Raw genomic sequence first — 27,383 nt, forward strand, 5'->3', positions numbered from 1 at the left:
AATAGTCATGTAGTCAGGTGAAATTGTCATTTGTGATTGGCTTCGAAGGACCTGGGTGGGCGGGACGAGCACGAGACATTTCATTCATTCTAAAAGTACTAGCGTTTGTTTACTCGAACAGCTGACAGTTGGTGAGGATATGTTGTAGGCTAACTTAGTTGTAGCTAGTTGCAGTTAAGCTTAGTTGTAGTTGCAGTTGTAGCTAGTTGCAGCCCTGATAGACTTGCTGAGATCTAAAGTGTGGTTAAACTTTGCTCGTGTGACTGGACGCAAATAGAGCCAGATGCTCCATTTGTGACAAAGCTGTCCCTGCGAAAGACGGCAACACGACTTGGCGAAACATTAACGCACCGAATCGAGGCTAAGAGCCGAAAGCTGCGCTGAAATTTACAAGCCATGGACGAATGGACATTAAAAATATTATTGTTTGAAATGAATTTGTATTTGTTAGTAAGTGTTTCTTGAACTTAGAAGATTAGGCCTATGCGCTGCTGCCCTGTTTGTCTCTTCAGGCAGTGCCTGGCGCGGGCGCGGCTCAATCAGCAGAGTCCTGTTCAGTTGACGTTGAGGCTGTGTTGTGCTGAGGTGTTAATTTTGAAACATGTTCAACAACCCTTTTGTCCAACGAAGACGTGTGTGTTTGTGCAGTCATGATAATAGTGGTAGAACTACCGTCGCGCCAATCTTCCTCTGATGCTGTCGTTTTAAACCTCCTTGAGTGTGCACTCTCCTCTCCACTTGCGCACGGCTACTGTAGTATTGATAAGAATAAATGTGTGGGCGATCGCTAAGGGGTTTAATAAAGTGCGGCGATTTGAAACTTGTTCCCGCGGAGGGCAACGCTAAAAGACCCACTCGACATCCCTTCCATGCGATGCGTTAAGACAGCGTTAAGATAGCGTCTCCCAGACATCCCAAGTTCCAAAAACGTATTACAGGGAGCTGCTTATCAACCCCGGACACCCCGACCAACACATTTGCAAATTAGTGTTACATTGTTTGTCAATGTCCTTTCTGTCGTCCAGTCTGTAGGCCTATATAACTGCCTGCTTTTTTTACCCAGGACTTTTGCAGGGCGCCTTACGAAGTGCACGTAATCTATTTCAAGTACCCCACGCATGACGCACGAGTCATTATATTCCTCTTTCCCGCATTGGCAATTGAAAAAAACGCGAACTTGCATAGTCTAAAATCAGGAATGCTTTATCTGACTCGCGGGCATCGGAGAGCCACTATCAAATATCAGGGAGACTTATTGGACTTTCATTGGGATGTCTGGTCTTCCCAATCTGCAGGTTATGTATGAGTCAAGCTGTCAGGTTCGAGAGAGAGAGAGGGAGAGAGCAAGTCTAAGAGAGAGAGAGAGTGAGAGAGAGAGAGAGAGAGAGAGAGAGCAACCTGCACCTGGAAGTGTGTGTTGAGATTACTAAATAATTTACATGGCTGATTTTGGTTTTGGTGGAAAATTAGTAACAACGTGAATATTTGCTGCAATAGGCTATCTAGTAATAATTTGTGAAATAACAATAGCCCTAGCCTAGGTTTGCCTAGAGCAGTGGTCCGCGGACCACTAGTGGTCCGCGAGAGCCCCCAAGTGGTCCGCGAGGCGACCTGCCAGTCTTTCTGAAATCTCTCGTACAAAAGCTGTATGTTTAACATTAGGCTAGATTTATCAGTGATTTGCCCTCAACGACAATAAAACGAGTCTGTGCTTTCAACCATTAATTAAACACTCATTATTATTAATAATTAATATTCATATGTTTTCTAAAATCATTCTGCATTTGCATTGCAAGACCGCTTTCGAATGTTCGTCTCTAGGCAACGACCTAGCAAACTTAAGCTTACTGGTAGATGTCAAAATAAGCTAACAGGCTAATACAACAACAATCAGCACAAGCTAACAGTAACCAGCATTCGCGTTGTTATTTTTTTTTTTCATATTTTTTTGAGCGAAACAACGATGGAGAAGTGGCTGACGTTAAAGAGGGAAAAAATGGACACTGCAGATGACGTAAACAAGAAAAGAAAAGAAGATAACCAAGATGAGCCAACACCACAGACAGGGCAGGAAAAACAACATCGGCCAACGGCAAAGGTGAAAAGAAAATATAGCAGTGACTATCTGAAAATGGGATTTTTCTGGGCTGGGGATCAAGAGGATCCCAGTCCCCACTGTGTCCTGTGCTATGATATCTTGTCCAACGAGGCGATGAAGCCTGCCAAACTGAAACGCCACTTCGAGTCAAAGCACAAGGACTGCATCGACAAACCCTTATCGTTTTTTGAGCGAAAGTGTGAAGAGCTTCAATGTCACATGAAAAAGGACAAGAAGCAATTCTTTGTGCCCGGGGAAAATGCCAAGGCCACAGAAGCCTCATTTTTGGTCTCTGAGCTCATAGCCAAAACGGGCCACCCTTACTCTATTGGTCAAACACTAATCAAACCATCAGCGAAATTAATGAATAGCGTAATGCTGGGAGAGAAAGAATGCGACGCCATAGAAAAGGTTCCCCTCTCCGCTGACACTGTCCAGCGGCGCATAGCAGTCATGGCAGAAGATGTGGAGAAACAGCTGATTACACGAGTGCGCCAGAGTCCACTTTTTTCTCTACAATTGGATGAGTCCACGGACATTGGCAACGAGGCCAATCTGTTGTGTTACATCAGATACATCTGTGATGGGGCTGTACACGACGACTTCCTTTTTTGTGAATCCCTGCAAACCAACACCACAGGAGAGGCGATTTTTGATTGTTTGAACGCCTTCATTTGCAAGAATGGCCTGGACTGGAAGAAGTGTGTCGGTATTTGCACCGACGGTGCAACTGCGATGACCGCAAAGCACAAAGGCCTGGCTGTGCGCGTACGCGCAGTAGCTCCATTCGCAGCAGCATCGCACTGCTGCATTCACCGGGAACAACTGGCAGTGAAGAAAATGCCTCAGTGTCTTAGATCTGTCCTGGACGAGGCGGTCAAAATCATCAATGGAATAAAAGGCAAGGCACTGAATACGCGCATTTTTAAAGTTTTATGCGAGGAGATGGGGAGCGACCACACGAAACTCCTGTTCCATACGGAGGTACGTTGGTTGTCCCGTGGAAAAGTTTTAACGCGTCTTTTTGAGCTGCGTGACGAAGTGAGGTTGTTCATGCACCAGAACGAGGAGCTCTACAACCAAATGCATGAGTTTCAATGGCTGGCGAAGTTGGCATACCTTGCTGACATTTTCAGCTTCCTCAACACATTGAACCTGGCGCTTCAAGGCGCAGCCGTCACCATCTTCACTGTGCAGGACAAGATCAAAGCTGCGCGCACGAAACTGTAGTTGTGGTGCACACGCCTGGATCGATCGGAGTTCGACAACTTTCCAACTTTGGCGGACTTCATACTTACAGCTGATGAGATTGTGGACACAGACACCATCACCGCTTTCAAAGAGCACCTGCGTGGCCTTCACTCGCAATTGGAACGCTACTTCCCGGAGTTAGAGACGGACTTTGAGTGGATCAGAAATCCGTTCGGAGACGAAGCCCACATCGAACGTATCGGTTCGGCATTGTCTGCCAGAGAGCTTGACAGCTTGGTCGACATTGCCGTGGATAGCACCCTAAAGATGGCATTCAGGCAAAAAACCCTCCCGGATTTTTGGGTTCATGTGCAGCCAGAGCATCCCAAACTCGCCGAGTGCGCTCTGAAAATGCTCATGCCATTTGCATCCACCTACAAGTGCGAGGTTGGGTTTTCTGCACTAGTTGGGTTGAAAACCAAAAAGCGAAACAGGGTCAATGTGGCCCCCAATCTGAGATTGAAATTGTCCTGCTTGCAACCAGATATTAAAACACTGATGCTTAGTGTGCACCAGCTCCACTCCTCCCATTAAAACAGGCACGATTAATATGACATTAGTTTTGTTCATTCAGTTCATTCATGCATCTCCTAATTTTGAAAAATGGTGACAGTTTTTTTTTTCTTTTTTCTGAAAAACTGCTAAACCTCCATACTTTGCCTTTTAGGATAGGCATTCATTGCATTTGTAAATAGTTGGCCAAGATTCCCATTAAATATAGCCTACCTAACTTTACAAAAATGTCTCTGTGTATGTCTGTGTCTGTGTTTGAATTGGGGGTGGGGTGGGGGGGTTATCCATAAGGGCCAGCGGGACCAACCATTTACAGCTAGGGGGCACTACATGGCTAAATCATAGCACATATTTCTAATAAAGGGGGCACCTGTGAGGTATAAGTGCACCACACAGTCCCTGGTGGGGGGTGTTGATGATGCGCTGAAAAGTGGTCCCCAGATGAAAAAAATTGGGACAAAGTGGTCCTTGGTCTGAAAAAGTTTGAGGAACACTGGTCTAGAGATTATGACAATAGTAGGCTACATAGCAATTGAAGTAGGCTAGGCCTACTCATTGATTGCTGAGCTAACTGTCATCCAACTGTACTCCTGCCTACTTACTCAACACCTAGGCTACTTAGAAATCATCTTCTATATTTCATTTGAACTGAAGATATATATTGAGTAATCTGTAATAACATTCTTTAAGATGACTGAAATGCACTCACCGTATGCACAATACTACTTGTGAAAATTTAGAATTTGGTGATCTTATGGGTTCTTCATAATGAGATTAATTTCAAAACAACAGGTATCGAAAAACGGTATCGAAAAGCACCGGTATCGAAACCAAAGTATCAAAATTGGCACCGTATCGAAAAAAACAAAACGATACCCAGCCCTAACTCTTGTGATCATCAAATATTACAGCTGTTGTGGTTGATCTGACCCCAGCCCAGACACGCACCAAGTACTTCTCAGCCAATGTTGCATCTTACTCGGTCAATATTTTGGCCTCTCCAAAGTTAGCCAAGTACTGGACTGGATCAGAAACCATGGCTGCATGTTTAGTCCCAACCTCATGCAACCCCCTACTCATGCAATCATCTCCTTACAGGATATGTTCTTTGATCACAGTTTTTTGTCAGTGACGCTCCAAGATGAGAGAGTAATTGATGGAGGGGAAGCATTCTCCGCATCTAACCAGTGCCATACTGCTGGCAAATCTCCTGCATATCAAGTTCTTGGAAATATGGGCTGTAGTGGAGAAGCAATGCAAATGTGTCTGTATCATTTGAGTCTATAACAACTTTTCTGCACTGCTTCACATGAACAGCCCACTCAACATGCACCAGCAACCTGGCCTAAGCCTCATCAACGCAGTTCAAGAGCTCTGGAATCTCTTCACCATCAGCTGACTTTGCTGGTAGCACTGACAATGACCGTAGTATTGCCTCTGGTTTGATAATAAATCATGTCTGGAACTAACAATTGGAGATTTCACTTCTCCACAGAGGCCCAGAACTTATCAAGTTGGTGAGGAATGGGTGTTTGTCCGTTCATGCCAATGATGTCAATGGCTGTTGTTGAGTTGGTGCGCCGCATGTGTTCACCTTCCTTCAATGACATCTCAATGTAGGAGTCACAAGATGGATGAGCTCTGGATGTCAGCAGAGGGATACTGCTGAGTTGATGATGACAGTGCTTAAATTCTGCCAGAGGCATCTGACGGATCTTTGACATGAAGTCTACCCGAACATGAGGGCAATAAGTAGACTCAGAGCTTCATTGGGTGAGATTAAGGTGAAGCTCAAATTCACTGACAAGCTTTGACTTGTTAACAACCAACGGAAGGTCACCATCTAACAGGGGTGATGCTGAAAGGACATCATGAGATCTGCTGAATACTCATGCCCGTTCCTCAACAATGTCCATCCTCCTATGTTCCTCAACTATGTCTTTAGATGAGACCTTTACGATGATTTCTGGTGTCTTCTATGGTTGATCTTTGTACTGCAGAAGATTCCTTCTTGAAACAGTTCCACTTATCTTATGTTCTTGAGAACTAACCTATCCTGCCTGTATAAGCTGAAGACAAGCTTGCAAGCGCAGGCGAGGTGCGACACTCCTGTTAAAACCTGGTTGCTGAGCAGATTGTGCAGTGGAACGGGCACATTAACGGTCACTGAGTATGGATTCCGCGGATCCACCACAAAGTCTAGCAACAATGACACATTTCGATTGAATGTAAGGCGCGGAGTGGTGCTCAGTGCATGTTGGAGGTGGGATTCTGTCCGCTTCAAAGTGGTGTTGTTGGTGAGAAATTTGAGGACATCAGTGATCATTCTAATCTGATGCAAAGAGCTCAAACTTTGCTGCAACATTGACATTGCGTGTGGCTCCTACTACAAACTGTCCTCCATGACCCTTGCATACTCTCTTAATGCTGCTCAACCTTTATGTCACCTCCCACAGCACAGAACTAGCCATGGCGATCCTGCACAACCCACTGACCTACAGAAAAGCAACGGTACAGCTCAAAATGTGTTAACACTAGAACCTTGATTTGTTCAATAATCCATAACTTAGGTAATTAATGCAGTTACGTTCTGCAAAGATTGGCATAGGACGTTATGGTAGCCACATATTGATTTATTTTCCTTCTCTTTCAGAGGCAACAGCATTTTTAATGATGGCCGCCAAATCCAGCCAAACTTCAAAGAATTGGCAGAGCTCTGACTTGTCTTGATTCAAGCTCTCCATTTGATCAATCAAGGCCTCAAACTCAAACTCTGGGCAATGTTGATTTGAAGCCAGTGAAGTGTGCAATGCCTGTACCTGTGCAAGCACTGGATAGTCTGCTTTGTCCTTGTGAGGCCAGAATACCTCTCACTGGAAAGACATGCATCAATGCATCATCCAGGCTGGAACCTCGAGGCAATTTTCCCTGATATCTGAGAATAACACGTGTCCAATGGAAAGGGCCAATACAGTGGAAGAGATCCTTGAAGTGCTCCGTCTCATACAGGGTTCATCATACCAAATTGCCATTGATGCCTGGTTCATCTGTCTGCGAACACTGGAAGTTGGATAGGTAGTGTCAGACAGTGGCACACAGGGCCGGTTCTAAGCATAGGCCGGCTAGGCGGTCGCCTAGAGCGCAATGTGAAGAAGGAGCGCCGAAATGGCGCTCTCCGATGCGTAATTTTGCGATATGGAGGTTTTTTTTTTATGAAGTCGCAATCAACAAAGCGTGGCGAAAGCGCTCCTCACGGCAAAACGCCCCTCAGCCAATAGTAATATCGCTTTCAACTGTCTCTGGGAAGTCTGTGAACCAATAAACAGACAGTCCTGAGAAAGGGGGCGGGACGAGTGACAGCGTGCGATATATTTTGAATTTTGGAGACTCACTCGACTCGAGAGACAGAGAGGGCAAGCGCCAACAGCAGTGTTGCTCTGCTGGGTGGAGAATTGTTATGTTCTCATTAAACCAGTCATTGCATGATGCAGGAGTTGCAGAGGGTGTTTTGGAACTATGTGATTTAATCAGCAACCGTTTGTGATAATGGAAAGCCTAATAGTTATGAGGCTACTGTTTGGAATTAGAGGGAAAAAGAGCTTTGCTTTTGATCTGAGAAATCGCTAGTTAGCATGCTAACATTAGCCAAGTATGCCAAGCAATGAAATCCAGTAAAGTAGCTGTTAGTAGCCTACTCACGAACACCCACCTGACATCATAATACTTGCTTAGGTTGACAAGCAATGTAAAGTAAGACTGGTGCCATGTTTAAAACAATTTTAGCTGCCATATCTCCTTCCATCCACTTGAATGAATTACCTGCTTGTTGTAATCTTAAAAAAGCATTGTTTCCAGACCAGAATGACAATTAATGCCTTCATTAATCATGTAACAGAACCATGCACAGCATGTTTTCATGCTGAGTGATGTAGTATTGCAGACAAGTGAGGCTATTTACTATATTTTGTATATTATGACATTCAAAAGCGTGACAGCTCTTCTCCCTTTCTCTCACCCTGTCCCTCCAGTTCAAACACATAGATAGCCCCCTTCTCATTCTCCTACTCACAAATGCACCACTATTTCCAGTCCAGAAATGAAATTGGTTTGGAATCATAGACAGCACAAATGTGTATCTTATTAAAATTGTTATGCTGCCATGCTTTGTGATGCTGTAGGTAGTGTAGATAGGCTATCAATGCAGACCTCCATTTTACATGCAAATGTAGGTACTGTATCACTCTCCTGGCATTTCAATTCCATTTTACAATTCAAACACATTGATAACCTCCCTCTCATCTGGGGTTGGGGGCACCGCCACCATTACATCCAAGACACCACACAGTGAAGGTACTTTCATGCAACTCAATCTGATGTGTTGGTCGGCTGTCCAAAAGAACCAGAAATCCATTTGATGCAAAACAGTTATTGTTCTTGATGCTATTTAGTTAAGCTTACTACCGGTATTACTCTTGTGTTCTGTAAGGTATAAAAAAGAGGGTTTTTTTTTTTTCAAAAGGTGGGGGGGGGCTAGAACTCAAACTCGCCTAGGGCGCCGAATAAGCCAGAACCGGCCCTGGTGGCACACTCAGTAATGGGTCTTGGTATTATAGGAAGGAAGCCAGCACGCATCATTGGCACAACAGCAGATGAGACAAGTGTGTGTACAGCAGCCTGCATCAAAAGGTCTCCTCCTGACACACCAGAGCGAATCAGGCTGATCAAGAATTCATGCTTTCCTGATAAACCTTTTGCAGTTGTAACATGCAGTAATGTCGCTTGCTTGTTTTCAGGATGCAGCAGCATGTCTGGTGGTAGGGCAGGTAGAACCACTGGCTTTGTATGATCAGGTATCTCTTGGCATGGTAAATTCCTCTGCAGTATATCATCAGCTTGGCTTACAACAGCTTGACACTGGAGACTTTTGAAGGTGTCTGTTCACTGAAGCATCTTGGAACCGTAATAAGGCTGCATAGTGTGAACCCTTGGTACCAGAAAGTGATGATTTATCAGCATAATCAGAGTTGGATACCTGCCAATGTGTAATCCTCCCTTGTAAAAGTGCTTGGTATGGTTTTCTGTCGGTTTTTCGAGCATTCCACAACATAGCTAGCAAGAAGACTGGTCCGATCTGATTGTCTGGTAGCTTGAACATGAACCAATCCTGTGAAAAGTTGCGAGAAGGTTCTTGATGTGAAGGCTTTTGCTGTGGGAAGCATCATATGCAATGGTGTTCGCCTTATTCCGCTTTGAATGTTATGCACAAGCATTTGAAAGAGGCAGTGAAGCTCTGTACTCTTGTGATCTCTGACACACTTCTCCTCTTCTAGTGGGGGCTTCTCTCTATGTTAACTGTTGCAGTGCATGTGCTGTCCTGTCCTCTGACTGTGTTGAAATGTTAGATTTACATTTATAGTGGCTGTTCCTTATTCTTAATGATGACCTAATAGGCAATAGGGGTGGTACGGTTCACAAAATTCATGGTTCGGTTCATATCACGGTGTCAAGGTCACGGTTTTCGGTTCTCTACGGTTCTTTTTTTTCAGTTCATGATAAATGGTGCACTGGGAATATTAAACAATATTTATATAACTGCAGTTATAAAGTGATGATGCGCATTCCTGAGCATTCCAAATGCCCTATTTCAATTGTCTAATAGAATCGGACATATCACTAAATATCCTACATATGGTTATCCTACATTACATAGGCTTATAATGTGAAAATGGTGTAATTTTAATTGTGTCATCCTCTGATTGGTCTTACACGCTAATATTTTAATCAGAGAGACTGGATAAGATATTCCTAGAATCTCTATTTTACATATTTTTCTGGGCAGTACATGAATTGCGGTTTGTGACGGATTGCACAGTTCGGTTCGGTATGTGTGTGAATTGTACGGTTTCGGTTTTCGGTGCGGTTTGTGCCATCCCTAATAGGCAAGCATATGGCCGAGTTCTTCAGAATAGGGAAAAGACCTGGAACATGACCTTGACCTTGACCTTTTAAGGACTATACTGACACTATACTGATACAAAATAATCATGGCAATATCAGGAAATAACTCCTCATATAATAATTGAGAATGTGTTTCTCATTTTTACAATGAAAGTCTATTGACATTCTTCAGAATAGCACATTTGACCTTGGCAATGACCTTTTAAGGTCACAATCACACATTCTCCTCATGTAATTGTCAGAAATGATTTCTTCTCCAAAAATGGTCAGAATTGATGTATGGCATGTGTATAAACAGTTTAAAAGTAAAAAACACAGGTTTTTGTCATAGGCGATGGCGGCCATATTTGGCGGCCATATTGTGAAAAATCTGGCACTATGGTTGACGAGCACCTCCGTGATTTTTAATGTGTAGGAACCCACCATCTCAATTCCAATTCCCAACTCCAAATTGCGAACGGGTCAGGACTATCTGGCGTAGGGCTGCAGCTACCTGCGAAGGTGGTTGAGGAAGGCACCTCCTGTGCATGCATGATGAATGTGAATATGTAGTCCCTACGTTTGTCTATATGTATACAATAAAGATGTTTGTGTCACAAGTCTTTTTTTCTCTCGCTGACCCATGGGCACCTGAGGAGGTGCGACAGGCAGCAATGCCCAGCAGGTATTAACAGCTACCTGTACAATCCTCATCTTATATAATAAGTTACATTACATTATATTAATACTTTTACTTCTGAGTGAACAGGAAATTTAAGCGGTTAAATAAGTTGTTAAAAGGTCACTAATCATTGTGTCAAAGTGAAATTTCTGTAATGCTTTCCTATGAAAAGATATACTCAAAAATCTGCAAAAACTGTGAGGGGTGTATTCACTTTTGTGATATACTGTACATTGTGCGATATTTTCACTCGTGGGTCTTAAGCTTCTGTTCACACTGCACGAGGGAATTTCATTGTTTAAAAGTTCACAGCTCACGACTCACGTCCTCACATTACACGAGCCGACAGTCGGATGCGAGCGAAATGCTTCCACTGTCACTTGGGTCCCTCACATGGGATTACAACTCACTCATGGGTGTGCCTCCCATGGCATTGGCCACAAGGCAGCCATCACACTTCAGGCACTTTGATCACTCCATCATGTACAGTAGATAACCTCATTTAGATTCGCCCTGATCCCAAACCACAATGCAGTAGAACCAATCAGGATCACTGATTTTTCAGAGATGTGACATAGGCAAAATGTATGGTGGTGAGGGGATAAACAAGTGAAAAAGCAGTTCTTTCAGCAACAATGGCTGCTCCAATGAGTCACTTTTCAAATCTGTGAATAGTTAAAGTTGCTGCAGACAAATGTGACACAAATGTGACATAAGTGCAGGGACTTTTTAATAAATCCGCACTTTTGGACATCTACGCCTATGGCATAGCTCCAGATGCTGTGGCCAGCATAGGTGGCAGCCTGGTATACAAAGAATAATGAATGCAAAGAAAACCAAAGAGATCATTGCGGCCTTCAGGAGGCACACCTACAGGAGGAACAAACTTAGCCCCTCTCTAATCCTCCTGCTGCATCAACAGCGCTAAAATATGATGTAGGACAGCCTCCAACCTGTTTCTCAGTTCTTTGCCTTGCTGTCCTCTTGGTACAGATGTGTCAAAGCAAGGACCAAACAACTCAACAAATATTTTTTCAAGGGCCATAACCACATTTCACACACACATGCACAGAATGACCATTCATTAGTTTGTGGTGTAATGTAATGTAATGAAATGTAATATAATCTAGTATGCATCAATCCACTGACCTCTTTCCATCCATCTGGTGTTGTGCAATAATTGATACAGCACAATAGAGTTTTGAAGTAATACAGAATATACACAAGCCATGTATAATGGTTGCATTTGTCGCAGAGTGGGCCCCCCTGTAATATCTACATTTAGCAAGACAATCGATGCAATAACTTTTGGATAACTAATTTGCAATGCCAACTTGAGTATGTCCTCTGTGTTCTGTATATATTCTCTCTCTCACACACACACACACACACACACACACACACACACACACACACACACACACACACACACACACACACACACACACACACCTGTTCGCGTTTTTTTTTTTTTTGTGGCACTACTACTTGTTTATTCATTTCACCTAAAGTGTCTTGAGAATTAAATGTGTGCTCTGAAGTGAGTTGCTTTCAATTCCTATTTGATAACAATTTAAATGTAAATGGAAATGCTGTATACCAAACAGAACACCAGAAAAGACACTTTATCCTGGAAGTAAAAATATCTACACAGAGCAGAGTATTTTTGGGTCAAAAAAACTGTGCTTTTTCGTGGCATCATTCCATGTTCTACTGCCAATAACTAAAGAATGCAAAACTCTTTTTTTGCAGGTGAAAGTAGACTGTTCAGTGCAAGTTTTTGGTAGTATTGGTGTTCACAAAGACATCAGACATTATTTTCTGTGGATCTTGAAAGTTTGATCAAAATGCTAAAAATCGTTGACAATATGAGGCTCTCTGCTTTTAAAATGGCTGCCAGCATATGATTTAAGCATTTTCTTCAAATATGTTAATATTAGCTGGGTTGTGAGAAATGTTATCAAAGAAAATCAGCCATACACAATGGCCCTCATTTAACAAACTTGCATAGAAACCATCACAGAAATGAGCGCAGATCTTGTTGTACGACAAGGCTCACTTGAGATTCACTAAACATGTGTACCTCTCCATTCCCATCGTAAGAGCGAGCGTCTGTTGATAAATCCAGCGTCTGAAAACCATCATAATTAGAATAATCACACCTTCTCTAAAACGGCGGGAAGGAGATGATAATGGGGTTCCCCATATATGATAACATAAAACAAGTGTTACTTTCATATTCATACCTTGTTTAGTCAAAAAGAAAAGGGATTGCGAGATTTTAACCTGGTTTCGGCGCCCATATTGGATTTTGCCTGTTGGAGGCATTCACGTACATTTTTGCGCCCGGTATACAGCAGATTTGGATTCAGCACCCTTGAACACCCCTTAATCAGTTGTATACCAAAAATGAACATGATTTGCCTTCACATTTTCAGAACTCCTGCCTAGACTAATTACTTTTTCTGAAAATGTGTCTTTTTTAAAACATACCGTACAATCTGACTAGCTGGGTATGTTGGGTGTGTTGACTGCTCTAGTGTCAAAGACAGATAAGACTAGGTAGGCCTACATCATAATACAGGTAGAAATGGCATCAGTTGAGTCATGTTTACTTTAATATGTGTTGTGACTGAGATGTTGGAAAATGAATAAGTACATGATGAACAATAACTATACTACAAAGTCGTGAGAACACCAACAAACATGCTGGAGGGAAGGAATCGCACAGGGATTTGAGGATTCATCAAGGAAAGAAAATATATTAAAGGGAAACTAGTACATGTGCCTTGCATGGATTGTTGCCTCTGAAAAGAGTGTAATAGTGAAGTGAAGCACACAAACTGAATGGAAATCATAGACTGCATGTGAATTGTGTTGTGCGAAGTGGTCCATAAGTGGGATGTAGTGCAGGTGGGGTCCTGCTCCCTCAGGAAAAGAATATGAATGAACATCAGCCAGTTCAACACAATCTCCTCATTTACTGTTTTGGAAGGCAAGATCCTTTTCAGTGTTATTTCACAAAGGATGCCAATCATATTGATAGTGTTCAAAGGACGGCATGTCTGGGTAACACACAGCATGACCTGACACTAAATCCAAACAGCAAAGCTGGAAAAAAGAGCCCCCATGTGATCTTCCTGGCTCTTGCTCATGTCTTTGGCTCTATGCCCCATGAGCTACTCTGAGTAATGTGCCCCCCCATTTAAGAAAGTCCCCATTTGAACAGGAACTGGAAAGAGGATAAGATGTGGCTTGAAGTTTCAAGATGACCATTACCAATCTCACAACTTGCAGTGCACCACGGCATTACAGATGACAATGAATTCAGGCATACTGTATTGTGAGTCCAGAGATCATTGGTGAGGGAAAAGGCATCACTTGTGGTTACTGAGTTCAAGTGGAGACCTGCGATGGGAATGAGGCCGTATCAGCTCCCAAGAAGGCTGCAGATATTGGTGTACCCTTCAGTTTCCTCCTTTGGAGGTTGCCTCCACATGCCATCAGACAACCGGTTTCGTGGTGCTATTCCGACATGTCGCTATTCCGACGTTAATGTCTATTGTCGGAATACTGACACGTTTTCCCCCGTCCGCCGCTATTCCTACATGCCGCTATTCCTACATGCCGCTATTCCGACATCCCTAACCTTAACCCTAACCCTAACCCTAACCCTTAAAAAGTGTCGGAATAGCGGCATGTCGAAATAGCGATAGCCTCCCCAGACAACCAGCTTATTATTTAGTACATTGTACCATGGAAAGGTACATCGGAGCCAGGAAATCGAGGTCTGCACTGAAGAGGTTAGATGCAAACGGTTTGCGGCAATATACATCACCAAACGTCTGAGGGATAAGGGAAGCAAGAGTCACAGCCATCAAAAGCACAGATATGATAACCCCGTCGCTTCTCAGTCAGGGTTTACAGTATAACGTTCAAAGACACCCTAATAAGTCAGAGGAACTGAGCCAGAGGAGGCCCTTAGTGTCATGTGTCCTAAAATCAACTCACCACTCATAAATTGAAACTGTTCGGGAAACTTACCCGGATCATTCTAAAATTTGTTGCCCAAGCAACCAGCAAACACCAACAATGCTGAATGGATGGGTAAAAGCCACAGGACCCAACAAATGGCAAACAGCTCCTAAATTCAACTTCATCATTTATCATTCACAGTGTTTTCTATACAGCTTGTGCAAACACTGGATCTCTTCATGACTGGGTTTTGGAAGACCAGATATAATAGCCCAACCTGGCTGATTATGGTAATATTGATGGAGTTTTTGAAAATTATAATTCAAACATATTTTGTTAAAACAACATACAGTAGGTGAAATTCCCATGTTATGTGTGAAGGATTCTGAATGCACTATTTGCATTCTTTCATTGAACAGTTAGTGTCATTAAATTCTCCTTTCTGTGAGTGTTCTCTTGACCTCTTGCCTTGTCCTAATTAATCTTGTTTTCAAACACTTGAGTGGCCACCTCCTGTAGACTCAAGTTGAGCCATTTTTGCAACCAAGACACTATGGTCTCTATCAAGATCTAATATGCCTGTTCAGCTATTGAAACTTTCTGAAAATAACATCCACATGCCCATCAACTAATCATCCACAGGAGGGTGTCAGAAACTTTTCCGATAACTGCAAGTAGGCTATATGTTAAAAGGACACTAGGCAACATTTTTTCACTTCATGGGTGACGCAATACTTCCAGTGCTTATGGGTTTGAGGTTCAACAAAACTAAATTGCCATAAGAAAAGCTCATTTCATGTACCGAAGTAAGCGTGATCAAGTTTGTATCGATAGCACTTTGGCCCATTTTAGGACATCTTAGGCATCTTAGCATGCATTTCTTTCCAGCACATGTCTACCATCACTTTAATTTATTAGAAATATAGGCTAAATGTGTCCTGGCCCATTGACTGAAAAAAAGATTATTTAACATTATGTATCTCTAAAGATCAACTGGATGTGATATTATTTGTGTTGTGACATCTCCCAACTTCCTACATTCCTCTACCTATAGTTCTGCAATGTACTTGCAAGTACCTGAATGATGTGCGTTAAGCAATCTAATCCATATGTTTTCCAAAGGTTCATAATGTGTATTGAAACATCTCCCAACTTCCTCTATCTGAACTTAAGTTCTGTAAAGTCCTAAAGTTTGCATACGTGTAATGCATTGATTTTTAATGGACGGCCATGAGTTGAATATGATATAGCAATCATTGGGATTTGACCCACCCTCCTAGCCTAGAAATCTAGACGCCCCTAGCGACCGCAAATTGAATTTGCTCCCGGGGGCAGTCTAGCGCAGTGTTTCCCAACCACTGTGCCGCGGCACACTAGTGTGCCGTGAGAGATCGTCAGGTGTGCCGTGGAAAATTCTTGGGGATTTTTTTTTTTTTGAATTCATCGTTATTATCAGCAAATAATGCCTATGCCATTTTCTAGTAGCCTAGTGTCTGCTGTTGACTGGCGTCCTAAGCATGAAACAATTCCTTATCACTAGGTGACAGCAGGTAGCGAATTGCATTGATGTATCTTCAGCCCTAACAAAAAACGTCTATCAGCTGCTAGTCAAAACAATCCTCCAGACGTGACTGATAGTTAACTTTGCTAGCGCTGTTTCTTCATTAATTAGGTCAGAAAACCAAAATCCTACCCTGAAACAGATTTGTGTTTTGCTTACAACCTTACTGAAAAGTTAAACGAGTGAGGTGGTGGCATGATTGAGCACACAACGTAGTTTGTTGGTCCGCGTGCTTTCTAGTCGAGTGTGAGGATGCCGAGACCCTTCAAGCCAGACTATCCAACTGCCGGTAAGCATAATATAGCCCGGTTTTAGGGAAAGGGGAAAGCGATTACCTCCTGTTACCTCGCGGGGAAACTTGCACCTTTGTCACAAACACCCCAGGCACAATTTCCAATAAGTTTTCAATAATAATATGACCATAATATCTTGCATTTGATAACATGAGATTTCCGCTTTGAGTTCATGGAGCGCTGTCAAACTGTCCGACTTCTTCTGACCTACCTCGTCCGGTCCTTTTGCAGCGCTGTGATTGTGTTTTAGGGCGGGCCTTAGCCAAAGGTGAAAGACGCATAGGTTTCACATTAAGATTAAGTGAGTAAAATATACAGAGATTGATATTTGTACATATGCATCTTCAGTGAAATATTTCCCAAATGTTGCTACTGTCAGAATAAGCATTATTTTCTGTATTCCTGCTAATAGAATGCTTTTGGACAGAATAACAATTTGTGTACTTTGAAGTTTATAGCTTCCTTAAGAAGTGGACACGTTAAGTGCACTTTTTATTTGAAAGATGAAATATAAAATGCAACTAAAACAATACAGTTTTGTGTTTATTTGATTGCTATTCAGACACTTTGTAGCCACATATATTAACAATATAGTCATTCTTATCAGAGAATTATTTGTTTTAATTATTTTTGGTTGGTGGTGTGCCGCGAGATTTTTTCAATGGAAAAAGTGTGCCTTGGCACAAAAAAGGTTGGGAAACACTGGTCTAGCGGACCCGGTCGTTTTGCGAGGCTGAAAGTTATCCGATGACAGGGCCAATCAAATCGCGAGGGGGGCCGGGCTACCTAGTAAACACAGGAAACTTTCTAAGAAGAAACATGGTGGCCGTCCGTGCTACGTACAGCACGAAAGTGTTAACTTAATTTAAAAAGCCTGGATGATAATACATTTCGTGGCTGACATGGGTTGATGTAAAAATACACCATGAACTTATCAGACACAAATAGATCACAACACATTACAATTTGGTCATTCGATGTTTCAAGCTAGCTCGGTAAGCTAATTTGAGCATTTCACAGAAACAGATAGTCACACGATATTATCAGACCACTACTGTAGGTGTAGAATGAAATGGCTGCCCCAATTTCTAATAAGACACATGCCATTAAAAAAGAGACATTTGGGAGCTTTGAAAGTCTTTAAGTAGCTTACTAAATAGATGGGAATGACACCTAGTCTACCGAGCTAGCGGCTAGCCAACCTGTCGTCAATTACATAGAGCTAGGTATCCAGCCGTGTATTAGTTATGGGTGTACAGCTAGCTAGCTAACACCGAACATGCCATGTTGACAACAATCATAAATATAACCATTTAACAAGCCCCAAATTGCTCAACATTTCGCTGGTTGATCAAGGAGGGCCATGTGGTTTAAAACGAGGCATTTTTGATCTGTGTACGTGAAAACACGATTTATTAGGAAACTTGTTTGTGGCTGTGGTGATCACACGCATTCACTGCTACGACGGCTCGGAGTTGCCGCTTCACCTACAAAGGGGCGTGTCACGTGTACGTTCTGAAAGACAGCTGTGACGTTACACAGAAGTGTGTGGGGATTGGTTGTTCCACCATCCTGTTGCGTGGCGTTGAGTGCCAAAGCATTTTGATAGACAACCGTTTATCACACCCACATTCTCTCCGAGCTCACCCAGACCCCTGTACAGCTTTTTGCTGTACGGGTATGGCTCGCCAGGCTACCACCCTCCTACAGTCTTCAGCATCAATCTAACCTTCCTGAAAAAGTGTACAACGGATACATTATGACCTGTGTAATTCATAGGAAAGTATATTATCCATCAAAACTATATATTTTTAAAATCCCTAAGGTGTCTACATGTGATATAGCATCAATAAAAACATATCCCATCACCACAGACACTTGCACCCACATTCATATAAAGGCATGTATCGCAAAACGCACTGGGTGTCATTATAAAAGTGAGTAAAAATATAAGAACGCTACCACTTCCAGAGGGCTATCATACCAAATAATGTCCCTAAGGCATGGAGGATTACAAAAACCATAGACTTTGCCACCCCAGGTGATAGCCTACCAATATGTGAAAATTTGGGTCCTGGCTCACACGCTAAAATGGGTCAATTGACTTTATTAACATACAAATCCAAATTACACAGAAAGCATATCTTACAGTTCTATATAAATATTCCAAAACATTCACCTCACAAATTCTATCTCCAAAGCAGAATGCACCACAAAGCTTCAAAAGCAGTTATCACAAGAATCAAATGAAGAAAATGTGGGTCCTGGCTCACACGCTAAAATGGGTCAATTGACTTTATTAACATACAAATCCAAATTACACAGAAAGCATATCTTGCAGTTTTATATAAGTCTTCCAAAACATTCACCTCACAAATTCTATCTCCAAAGCGGAATGCACCACAAAGCTTCAAAAGCAGATATCACAAGAATCAAACAAATTGAACAAATCTATAGTATAGTGATTCACAAAGTATACAACTGTGCAGACTGTCTGAGAAATATGCCTCTACACCTTACATCAAGCAGATGGCTGAGACAAATAAACTTTCAATTGCACTGGTTTCCCTTGACGAGGAAGAATGTTCCGGTAGCCACTCCCAGCAGCCCCAGGGTCAGACCCACTCCACAGAACACGGATGGACCCACACTGGCCTCAGGAGGAGCCTCAACCTCTATGGGAGAGAGAAGTATAGATGGACAGACTTGATTATTATTCACTAAACACATTTTCCCTATGCTGTACATGAATCATGAATTAACTATTAAGACAGTGCTGATGTCTTACCGAACTCTCTGGTCATTGGCATGCCCAGTGCTGAGTGCTCCACAGTGCAGGTGTAGATGTCCCTCTCTTCAGGAGTGAACTTGAGGGTGAAGAACTGGGTGAAGGAATAGTCATCAAGATTCATGCGGAGCTGGCTGTTCCTCGTCCCCAGGGTCACGTTCTTGTTGTTCCTGGTCCACTTCACGGTGAGCCGGGAAGGGTAGAACCCAGTGACCAGACAGATGAGGGTGTTGGCAGTGCCCAGCTGCACATCATCTCTGGGGTAGATGGAGCTCATTGGGGGAGCTGAGGGGCACATGTACTGCATGTGTGAGATGGTGACATGACAGCATGGCAACAACCAACACACTGATTTATCATCGATGCAAGTGGCATACAGTGTCCCGCACCAGTGCCCGCATCAGCTTTGATGTCGTAAAACTCCTGAATGACTTAAGCTATGACTACGAAACTTGGTGACTTTTCCTAAAATGAAGTTGGCTACTGTGTGATATCAAAAGATTAGGGTTATCATTTTTGTTGTTGCCATGGCAACGGTTTTCTGACAGGTACGTCTGACTAAAAATCATTGCTCTAAGTCGCATCAGTGTACCCTCCTTATTGTATACTACTTATGGTATAGTTATTCCATCACATAAGCATAACTTTACCAAATATAATATTAGCTTAATTAGTTATCATTATAAGTTAGCATTTTATGCTAATTTATGCTAATTTGATGACGTCATCGCATTCATAATCAAATAGCTAATTTTATCTTTACCAATGCACATTTCCCTTCAATTTTATTTCTTCTTTTTATTTCTCACTGCTTGTGTGTCTTATGTAGATCATGCTCTGCAAATTTGGTAATAATGTATCCTGTTCTTGATGGCTGACGGCTTGTGGCAATGTTATAAGAAACTGAAGTGTCATGTCCAGGACTCTGTGTTTGTTTTGTATGTTTGTGTTGCCTCCGGTTTCTCCCCCCCCCCTGCTCTGTGTCGCTGTTTTACTCTGTCACCTCTTGCTTTGGTTTCTCCATGTGCTTTTGTTTACATTTTGTCCCATCATGTCACCTGTCAATGTGCCCTTGTGTTTGCCTGCCATGTGTTCAGCCCCGCCCCTCGTTTGCCTCACCTGTCCCTCGTTACTGTTCCTAGTCTACTGTGTGTTTTGTGTCTAGCTTGTTTTCCGTTCCCCTTGTCTTGATTCTGGTTATTGCCCTCTTGTTTTGATGTCCTTTAGGTGTTCCCTGTTTCTTGTTTTTTCTTGCCTCATGTTTCTTCCTGGCCCTTTTATCTTAATTATTTCTGCTATGTACCCTGTGCTCTCTGGTTCTATTAGTTTGCCTCGTTATCTTCCCATCATTACCCACACCTGCTTTCCTGTTAACCCTGTGTCTTCTGGTAGCCTCCTTGTTCCCTTGCCATTGTCTCCACCTTGCAGAGCAAGGCCCGATTCCAGTAATCTCTAAGTCCTGTTTCTTTCATTATTATTAAGCGGGCTTGCGGAGCAAGGACCATGCAGAGCATGGCCCTTGCAGAGCAAGGCCCGATTATAGTAATCTCTAAGTCCTGTTTCTTTATTATTAAGCGGGCTTGCGGAGCAAGGACCATGCAGAGCAAGGCCCGATTATAGTAATCTCTAAGTCCTGTTTCTTTATTATTTTATTATTTGTCTTGTGTCGGGCAGTAAAATAGAAAATGGATCTCCTCCTAGGCCTTTCGAGATAGAGACACCGTTCAAACACTAAAACGACCGGCTCGGCTTGGAGATCGCGTATAGTTATAGGCTTCTCCGTGTCTCTTGTCGTTTTCCCATTTTTGGCGATTTTGTGAAAGCCTGGGTCCCCATTGAAAACAATGGTGGAACCTTCATGAACCAAGGTTCCGCCACTCTAGAGATTAGAGTGTAGGAGGCTTTTTCGGTCATAAAACATCAACACTTTCACCTAGAAGTTTAGTTGACGCGTTGTTAGCGAGCTCTATGGGATGTCTACAAATTCCAAAAGTGCATTTTTCAAGAGATCAGCGCATTTCCCACACGGAGGTCCATTTGTGCCTGAACCATTTAACCTATAAACTTCATTCAAAGACTGTTAGAGAGATCACAAGCATGACTCCGGTTTGTGAAAAGGACACGTGCCAACTCCTTTTAGTTTTTTTACAACGATGTTGTAAAGACAAAAAACTCATTCTCATTCTCTCCCCTATTTAGAGCACAATACTAACTGTCTTTCAGTCAATCACAACAGGTGCAGCCAATGAAGGGTTCCATTTCAACTGTCACTGTCTCAAGATTCTATTCTTAACGAGCTGGTACGAGCAACCATTCTAGAAGTCTATTGTTCAGCTCTTCAATGCAATGTGATATAGTCTTGCTGGACTGTGCATGACAGCTAGCTGCTTGGCTTAATGGGAATGAATGCTGCTGGATTAGAGATATGGAGGTTGAGGGTTCGAACCCCACTGGAAACCATGTTGATTTTCAAAATTATATCATATGCAGTGTTCCTTGGCCAACTTAAAATGCCATGTATGTCATTTATTATCAATGGCAAATGTGCTGGATTAGAGATATGGAGGTTGAGAGTTCGAATCCCACTTGAAGCGATGCTGATTTTCAAAATTATATCATATGCGGTGTTCCTTAGCCAAGTTAAAATACCATGTATGTCATTTAGTATCGATGGCAAATGTGCTGAATTACAGATATGGAGGTTGGGGGTTCGAACCCCAGTCCAAGCCATGTTGATTTTCAAAATTATATCATATGCAGCGTTCCTTGGCCGACTTAAAATGCCATGTACTGTATGTCATTTAGTATGAATGGCAAATGTGCTGAATTACAGATATGGAGGTTGGGGGTTCGAACCCCAGTCGAAGCCATGTTGATTTTCAAAATTATATCATATGCAGTGTTCCTTGGCCAACTTAAAATGACATGTATGTCATTTAGTATGAATGGCAAATGTGCTGAATTATAGATATGGAGGTTGGGGGTTCGAACCCCAGTCGAAGCCATGTTGATTTTCAAAATTATATCATATGCAGTGTTCCTTAGCCAACTTCAAATATCATGTATTTTATGTCATTTAATATCAATGGCAAAGGGGCTGGATTACAGATATGGAGGTTGTGAGTTCGAATCCCGCTCGAAGCCATGTTGATTTTCAAAATCATATATGCAGTGTTCCTTAGCCAACTTAAAATACCATGTACCGTATTTTTCGGACTACAAGTCGCACTTTTTTTCATGGTTTGGCTGAACATGCGACGTATACTCTGATGCGACATATATATTTTTCAAGTCAAGTAGGTTTTATTGTCAATTTCTTTACATGCACTGGTCATACAAAGAATTTGAAATTACATTTCTTGCTTTCCCATACAGACATAGACTAATTAAGGTAAGGACATAGACAGTATAGACATAGACAGTACTTATACATGGACTTAAGACAGTATGGACATAGATATATATATATATATATATATATGTTTTTTTTTCACCACGAGAGAGCACTATGTGCGCAACTATGTTGTGTTGCCCAATACCACTGATAGAAATAATGTTACAACTTACCAAAACAAAAAATTGCATTTACAATGACGACTTAATAGAAATATACCACCCAAAAGAAGTTAATATAGCCTACTGCTGAGTTCAAGCTGAAAGTAATAAATATGCAGCCGAAAATGGCAATAGGGCAGCTGAACGAAAGTTTGAATGCAATGGAAAACTGATTGGGGACTGGAGAAAAGCGGAGGAAAACGTGCTTGTTGTGAAAAAAACAAAAAAGCTATCTGAAGGTTCAAGGCCCACGTCCAGAAGAAGAGCTGAATACAGGACAAATGTGTTCTCGAACAACGCGCGCGCTTCGAGTCAACGGTCTTGTTACGGAATCAATGACATTGCCAAAGAAATTAATAGGACTTTTTGCGGAAGTCCCGGACCTCGTGGATTTATCGCGTTATGCAATGCAATCCCCTCTTGTAGATTTATTTGCGCTATGCAACGCAATCGCCTCTCTATCCGAGAACGAACGTCTGTGTTATTAAAGACAGTCAGCCGACTTCCAGGTGAAAATCGATCATTTCCGCGAGTTTCTGACAAACGAGCACAACGTGACACTACCATAGGCTACACAACATGGATGAAATCCCTCACCTTTGATACCGTCATGGGCTGAAGTCTCAGAAAAGGGGGTAAAGAAAGGGGTGCTCTGGAGACGGAACAAAGTCGCCTCGAACCCTCCCACGGTCCAAACGCAAAACAATGCCGAAAATTGAATGTTGTTCTGACTACAGGGCAATTGGCGTGTTACCGCTGCTTCTTCTTCTTTTTCTTCTTGCGGTTTTATGGCTGTTGGCAAACCAGCTTAGTTGGTGCATTACCACCACCTCTGAATGCGTTGCCACTGCTTCAAATGCTGGATTATAAAACAATGCCGTCTTCGAGCAGCAGCTTACCATGCGCCAGTTATCACAACATAGATTCCATGGATAGAATAACCTTTCAAAAATGTGCGACGATTAGTCCGGTGCGACGTATATATGTTTTTTTCATCTTCAAAATGCATTTTTGGGCCGATGCGACTTAAACTCCGGAGCGACATATAGTCCAAAAAATACGGTATGTCATTTAGTATATCCCCAAAACGCAGAGCTACAACACTTTCAAGATAGCTGAATCCAAGATGGCTGAATTGTTTGGCCCATAACTTCTGACTGGGTGGATGGATTTTTTCCAAGATTTCTTTTAGCTTTGTTTTCTCAATAGTACTTTGTTTCATCTCTGCCCCAAAAGGCAAGCCCGCTTCCAGCATTTTCTGTGAGAATGCAATCTAGTTATCTGTTTATTGCTCTTGATTGTCTGTCTCATTTGCCCCTGTCTCATTGTCGTCCCCGATTGGTTCTTTGTTGTCTGCCTTCCTGTGCCCCATTGTGGTTGTCCTATCGTGTGTTCCCTGGTAATGAAACCTCTGCCATTCCTTGTAAGTGTTAGCCTGTCTTCTGTTCTGTTAAGTGTCTTAGTTTTCTGTATTAGTTGAGTTCATGTTTTTCCCCCTCGTGGGTTTTTGTTTTGTGGCTGTTCTGAGCTTTTGATTTTGTTTAATAATATCCTTAGTTAATAAATAGTCAACCTTTTATTGGACCCCTAGTTTCGAGTGCTGCATTTTGGGTTAGGGTTAATGATATATAGCCTACATGTTTTCATGTTTTGTATGCATTTAATTAAATATTGTCTTCCCAATATGATCGTGTTCCTGTCCAAATGTTACTTTTATTTCAGTTTGTTTTGCATGTACTACTTCACTCCTCTTTTGCTTCCATAATGCCAGTGTTCCTCATAACAGTTTGTGTTTATCAAGGTTTAAAATCTGACTGTTGTTACCTGTTTAGCTTCCAAATCACACTAATGCTGTTAGTATTTGTCCATGTTATTGTGGCTGTTTAAAGGAAATCAAACAGTGATGTGAATCTGACTCACCCTGTGGCTCTGGTGGGTTTTTGTAAGACTGTATGCAAGTGTCCAGGTTCGCTTTACAGACTTGCTGATTTGCAACTGCATTCTCATATGCACCCTCCTCATACTTAAACGGAATAGCAAACTCAGGCAGGGTCATCACCATCTTTTTAGCCTCCCAGTCAGCATGGGCCATCTCCTCCCCATCCAGGCCATACATGGTCTCTCCATCTGAGTCTGTGCAGCCGTTCAAGCGGATGTCCATACGTACAACTGAAAAACACAACAGACGTACAGTATACCATGTCAGTGAGGCCAATATCTTGGAGTGCATGTGTAATTGTATTTCACAAAACAAGTCAACTTTTCGACTAGTACATACAGTATTACCCATCAGAGATTGTAGGTTAATATGACATTTGGCCTCTGCATTGCTGATATTCATGTTTTGCATCAGCTACAAATGGACAGCACGTAGTCTGGTTATACAGTGTCTTAGTGTTTTCTTTACAGTCAATAGGTACTGTGATACAGTGGCGGTTTTGGGGGGTGTGATGTTGGTAAGCACAAATTCTGTAACCAAGCCATGGTGGGGTCTCCCCCAGATGAGATTTTAAAAAATATAAAAACGCTCCTATATTGTGATTTTTGACCTCTTCAGACAGCTCCCTAGGCTACTAAGTCATTCTACCACGTTGCATTTGACATCCTTCACTCCACGACTTGAAAATACAATCCAAATGTTCGCGTTGCATCTTACAGCAATGCATTGAACAGAAAAACACATCACTGACGGTCATCATTCCAGAAAGGGTTCTTATTCTGCTAGGTAGAACTAATAGAAATGAAGTCAAGAGTGGCCACGAGCATGCCGTTGCGACCAGGGTACACTCACTGTACACGAGAGCTGCCAAAAACTTGCGTAGGCCTGCCGTTAACTTGAAAACAGGCTACGGGAAAGACAGACACCAGCCCTTCTGAACAATTGTGAACCCATCTATGGGTGAGCGAGTGAACCCGTTCCTAAGCTGCAAGCTTCATCAACAACCAAACATGTTACAGCGGACAAATATAACCTTACCTTAAAATGCTGTCTTGACCGCAGAAATCCCAAACTTTCACTTAATCCACACGTTTTCAAAATCATTGTCCACGTTCCCGTTTGTAATCCATATGATATCATAGCTAATCAAGAAAGGCATATTGTGCTGCCGTTTAGCTATTCTCTTCAACTAACTGACTAGCCTGATCTCCAAAAATTCCGTGCTCCTGGACACGGATGTTTAGGACACAAAATCCGTGTCCAGGAGCACGGATTTTGCCAAAATTCCGTGCTCCTGGACACGGAATTGTTTTCCGTGCTCCTGGACACAGAATTGTTTTCCGTGATGGACACACGGAAGTGCTTTCTATAGGCTATTACCACAGCACTGTGTAACTCTATCATTAGAAAATACATACCAAATGCTATAGCAATTTAAGTTGTGCCCTGACCAAAACATTCCCTAACCTTAACCTGTCATTAAAGACATATTTTTGAGAAATACCTTTTCCAGTTGGTTGCTAGGCTATCAAATTCATACAATGAATGAAAGAAAACTAGCTGTGCCCAGACCAAAACAATCCCTAACCCTAACCTGTCAGTAGGAAATGTTTTTTTTGAGAAAAAATATTTGAAATTGGAAAAATCCTGAGAAAACAGAAGACTGTGGAAACATTGAGCTGTGGGATTAGCCTACAGAGAGAGCACTCTGTGTCCATCACCGAAAACAATTCCGTGTCTATCAGACGGAAAACAATTCCGTGTCCAGGAGCACGGAACATAATTTGGCAAAATCCATGCTCCTGGACACGGATTTTGTGCCCTTTACATCCGTGTCCAGGAGCACAGATTTTTTTGGAGATCGTGTTGAACTGACGGTGTGTGGTTCATGTTATCTGCATATTATTCATTCGTTTCTTCTTGATATGTCCCAAAGTTCTACTCCATGATTTGTCCACATCCAAAACACAGACGTTTCCTGAAAACTTTGATTGCAGTTCAAATGTGTTGTCAGTCTTCGAGATTATCATAAAAGCAACTGGCTTCAGTCAAAAATGTAAACATCACGTCTGCCTGAGCTCTACTTCCTGAATCCAATGTTAACGTAAGGTGTCAGATCGAGTTATGATTCATCAACTCATCTGTCAATCATATTTTCCGGTGCGCTATTGGTATAAGCACAATCAAAATGTGCTTCAAAAACTGTCGGGGCATCGGCGGAAAGCCAATTAAAAAACAGATTCTCTGCCATTGACTCCAAGTCATTTAGAAATTGTGCTTCATTTTCTGTAGTAACGTGTTTCACCATCGCTGTTAAACAGTGTTTCTCGATAGCCACTGTGGTGTCGCTGTTTAACCAGTTTTATAAGAACCGCCAGTAGCAGACATAACAACACAGACAGCTGAATCACGTCAACAGGATGAAGGGTTTAAATTCGGATGCAGAGCAAGGCCCGATTATAGTAATCTCTAAGTCCTGTTTCTTTATTATTATTAAGCGGGCTTGCGGAGCAAGGACCATGCAGAGCATGGCCCTTGCAGAGCAAGGCCCGATTATAGTAATCTCTAAGTCCTGTTTCTTATTAAGCGGGCTTGCGGAGCAAGGACCATGCAGAGCATGGCCCTTGCAGAGCAAGGCCCGATTATTAGTAATCTCTAAGTCCTGTTTTATTATTAAGCGGGCTTGCGGAGCAAGGACCATGCAGAGCATGGCCCTTGCAGAGCAAGGCCCGATTATAGTAATCTCTAAGTCCTGTTTCTTTTATTATTATTATTGGTCTTGTGCAGGGGC

At 42.3% G+C, this 27,383-nt stretch overlaps 2 protein-coding genes across 2 annotated transcripts in view; both read right to left on the reverse strand.

Moving 5' to 3' along the window:
- The window catches only part of LOC134444971 (uncharacterized), a gene marked incomplete at its 3' end in the record, with an annotated part of 63,371 nt that overhangs the window by 18,280 nt on the left and 17,708 nt on the right, over positions 1 to 27,383 (reverse strand). The gene's annotated exons all lie outside the window — the stretch shown is intronic.
- On the reverse strand, positions 18,682 to 24,994 carry LOC134446431 (RLA class II histocompatibility antigen, DP alpha-1 chain-like). Its single transcript, XM_063195799.1, has 4 exons — positions 24,940 to 24,994; positions 24,574 to 24,822; positions 19,099 to 19,383; positions 18,682 to 18,985 (listed from the first exon to the last, which is right to left on the reverse strand). Exons 1-4 carry the CDS (start codon positions 24,992 to 24,994, stop codon positions 18,861 to 18,863), a joined length of 714 nt encoding a protein of 237 aa, XP_063051869.1. The 3' UTR covers positions 18,682 to 18,860.

This window comes from Engraulis encrasicolus, chromosome 3 (assembly GCF_034702125.1).
Source record: "Engraulis encrasicolus isolate BLACKSEA-1 chromosome 3, IST_EnEncr_1.0, whole genome shotgun sequence".
In the NCBI taxonomy this organism is placed as follows: domain Eukaryota; kingdom Metazoa; phylum Chordata; class Actinopteri; order Clupeiformes; family Engraulidae; genus Engraulis; species Engraulis encrasicolus.

Excerpts from the sequence above, each read along its gene's own strand:
- LOC134446431 (XM_063195799.1), bottom strand. The coding sequence starts at position 24,994 with ATGAATATCAGCAATGCAGAGGCCAAATGTCATATTAACCTACAATCT. Across the intron at positions 24,823-24,939 it reads TAACCTACAATCTCTGATGG|TTGTACGTATGGACATCCGC; the intron begins GTAATACTGTAT and ends TGTGTTTTTCAG. Across the intron at positions 18,986-19,098 it reads GCCAATGACCAGAGAGTTCG|AGGTTGAGGCTCCTCCTGAG; the intron begins GTAAGACATCAG and ends TCTCTCCCATAG.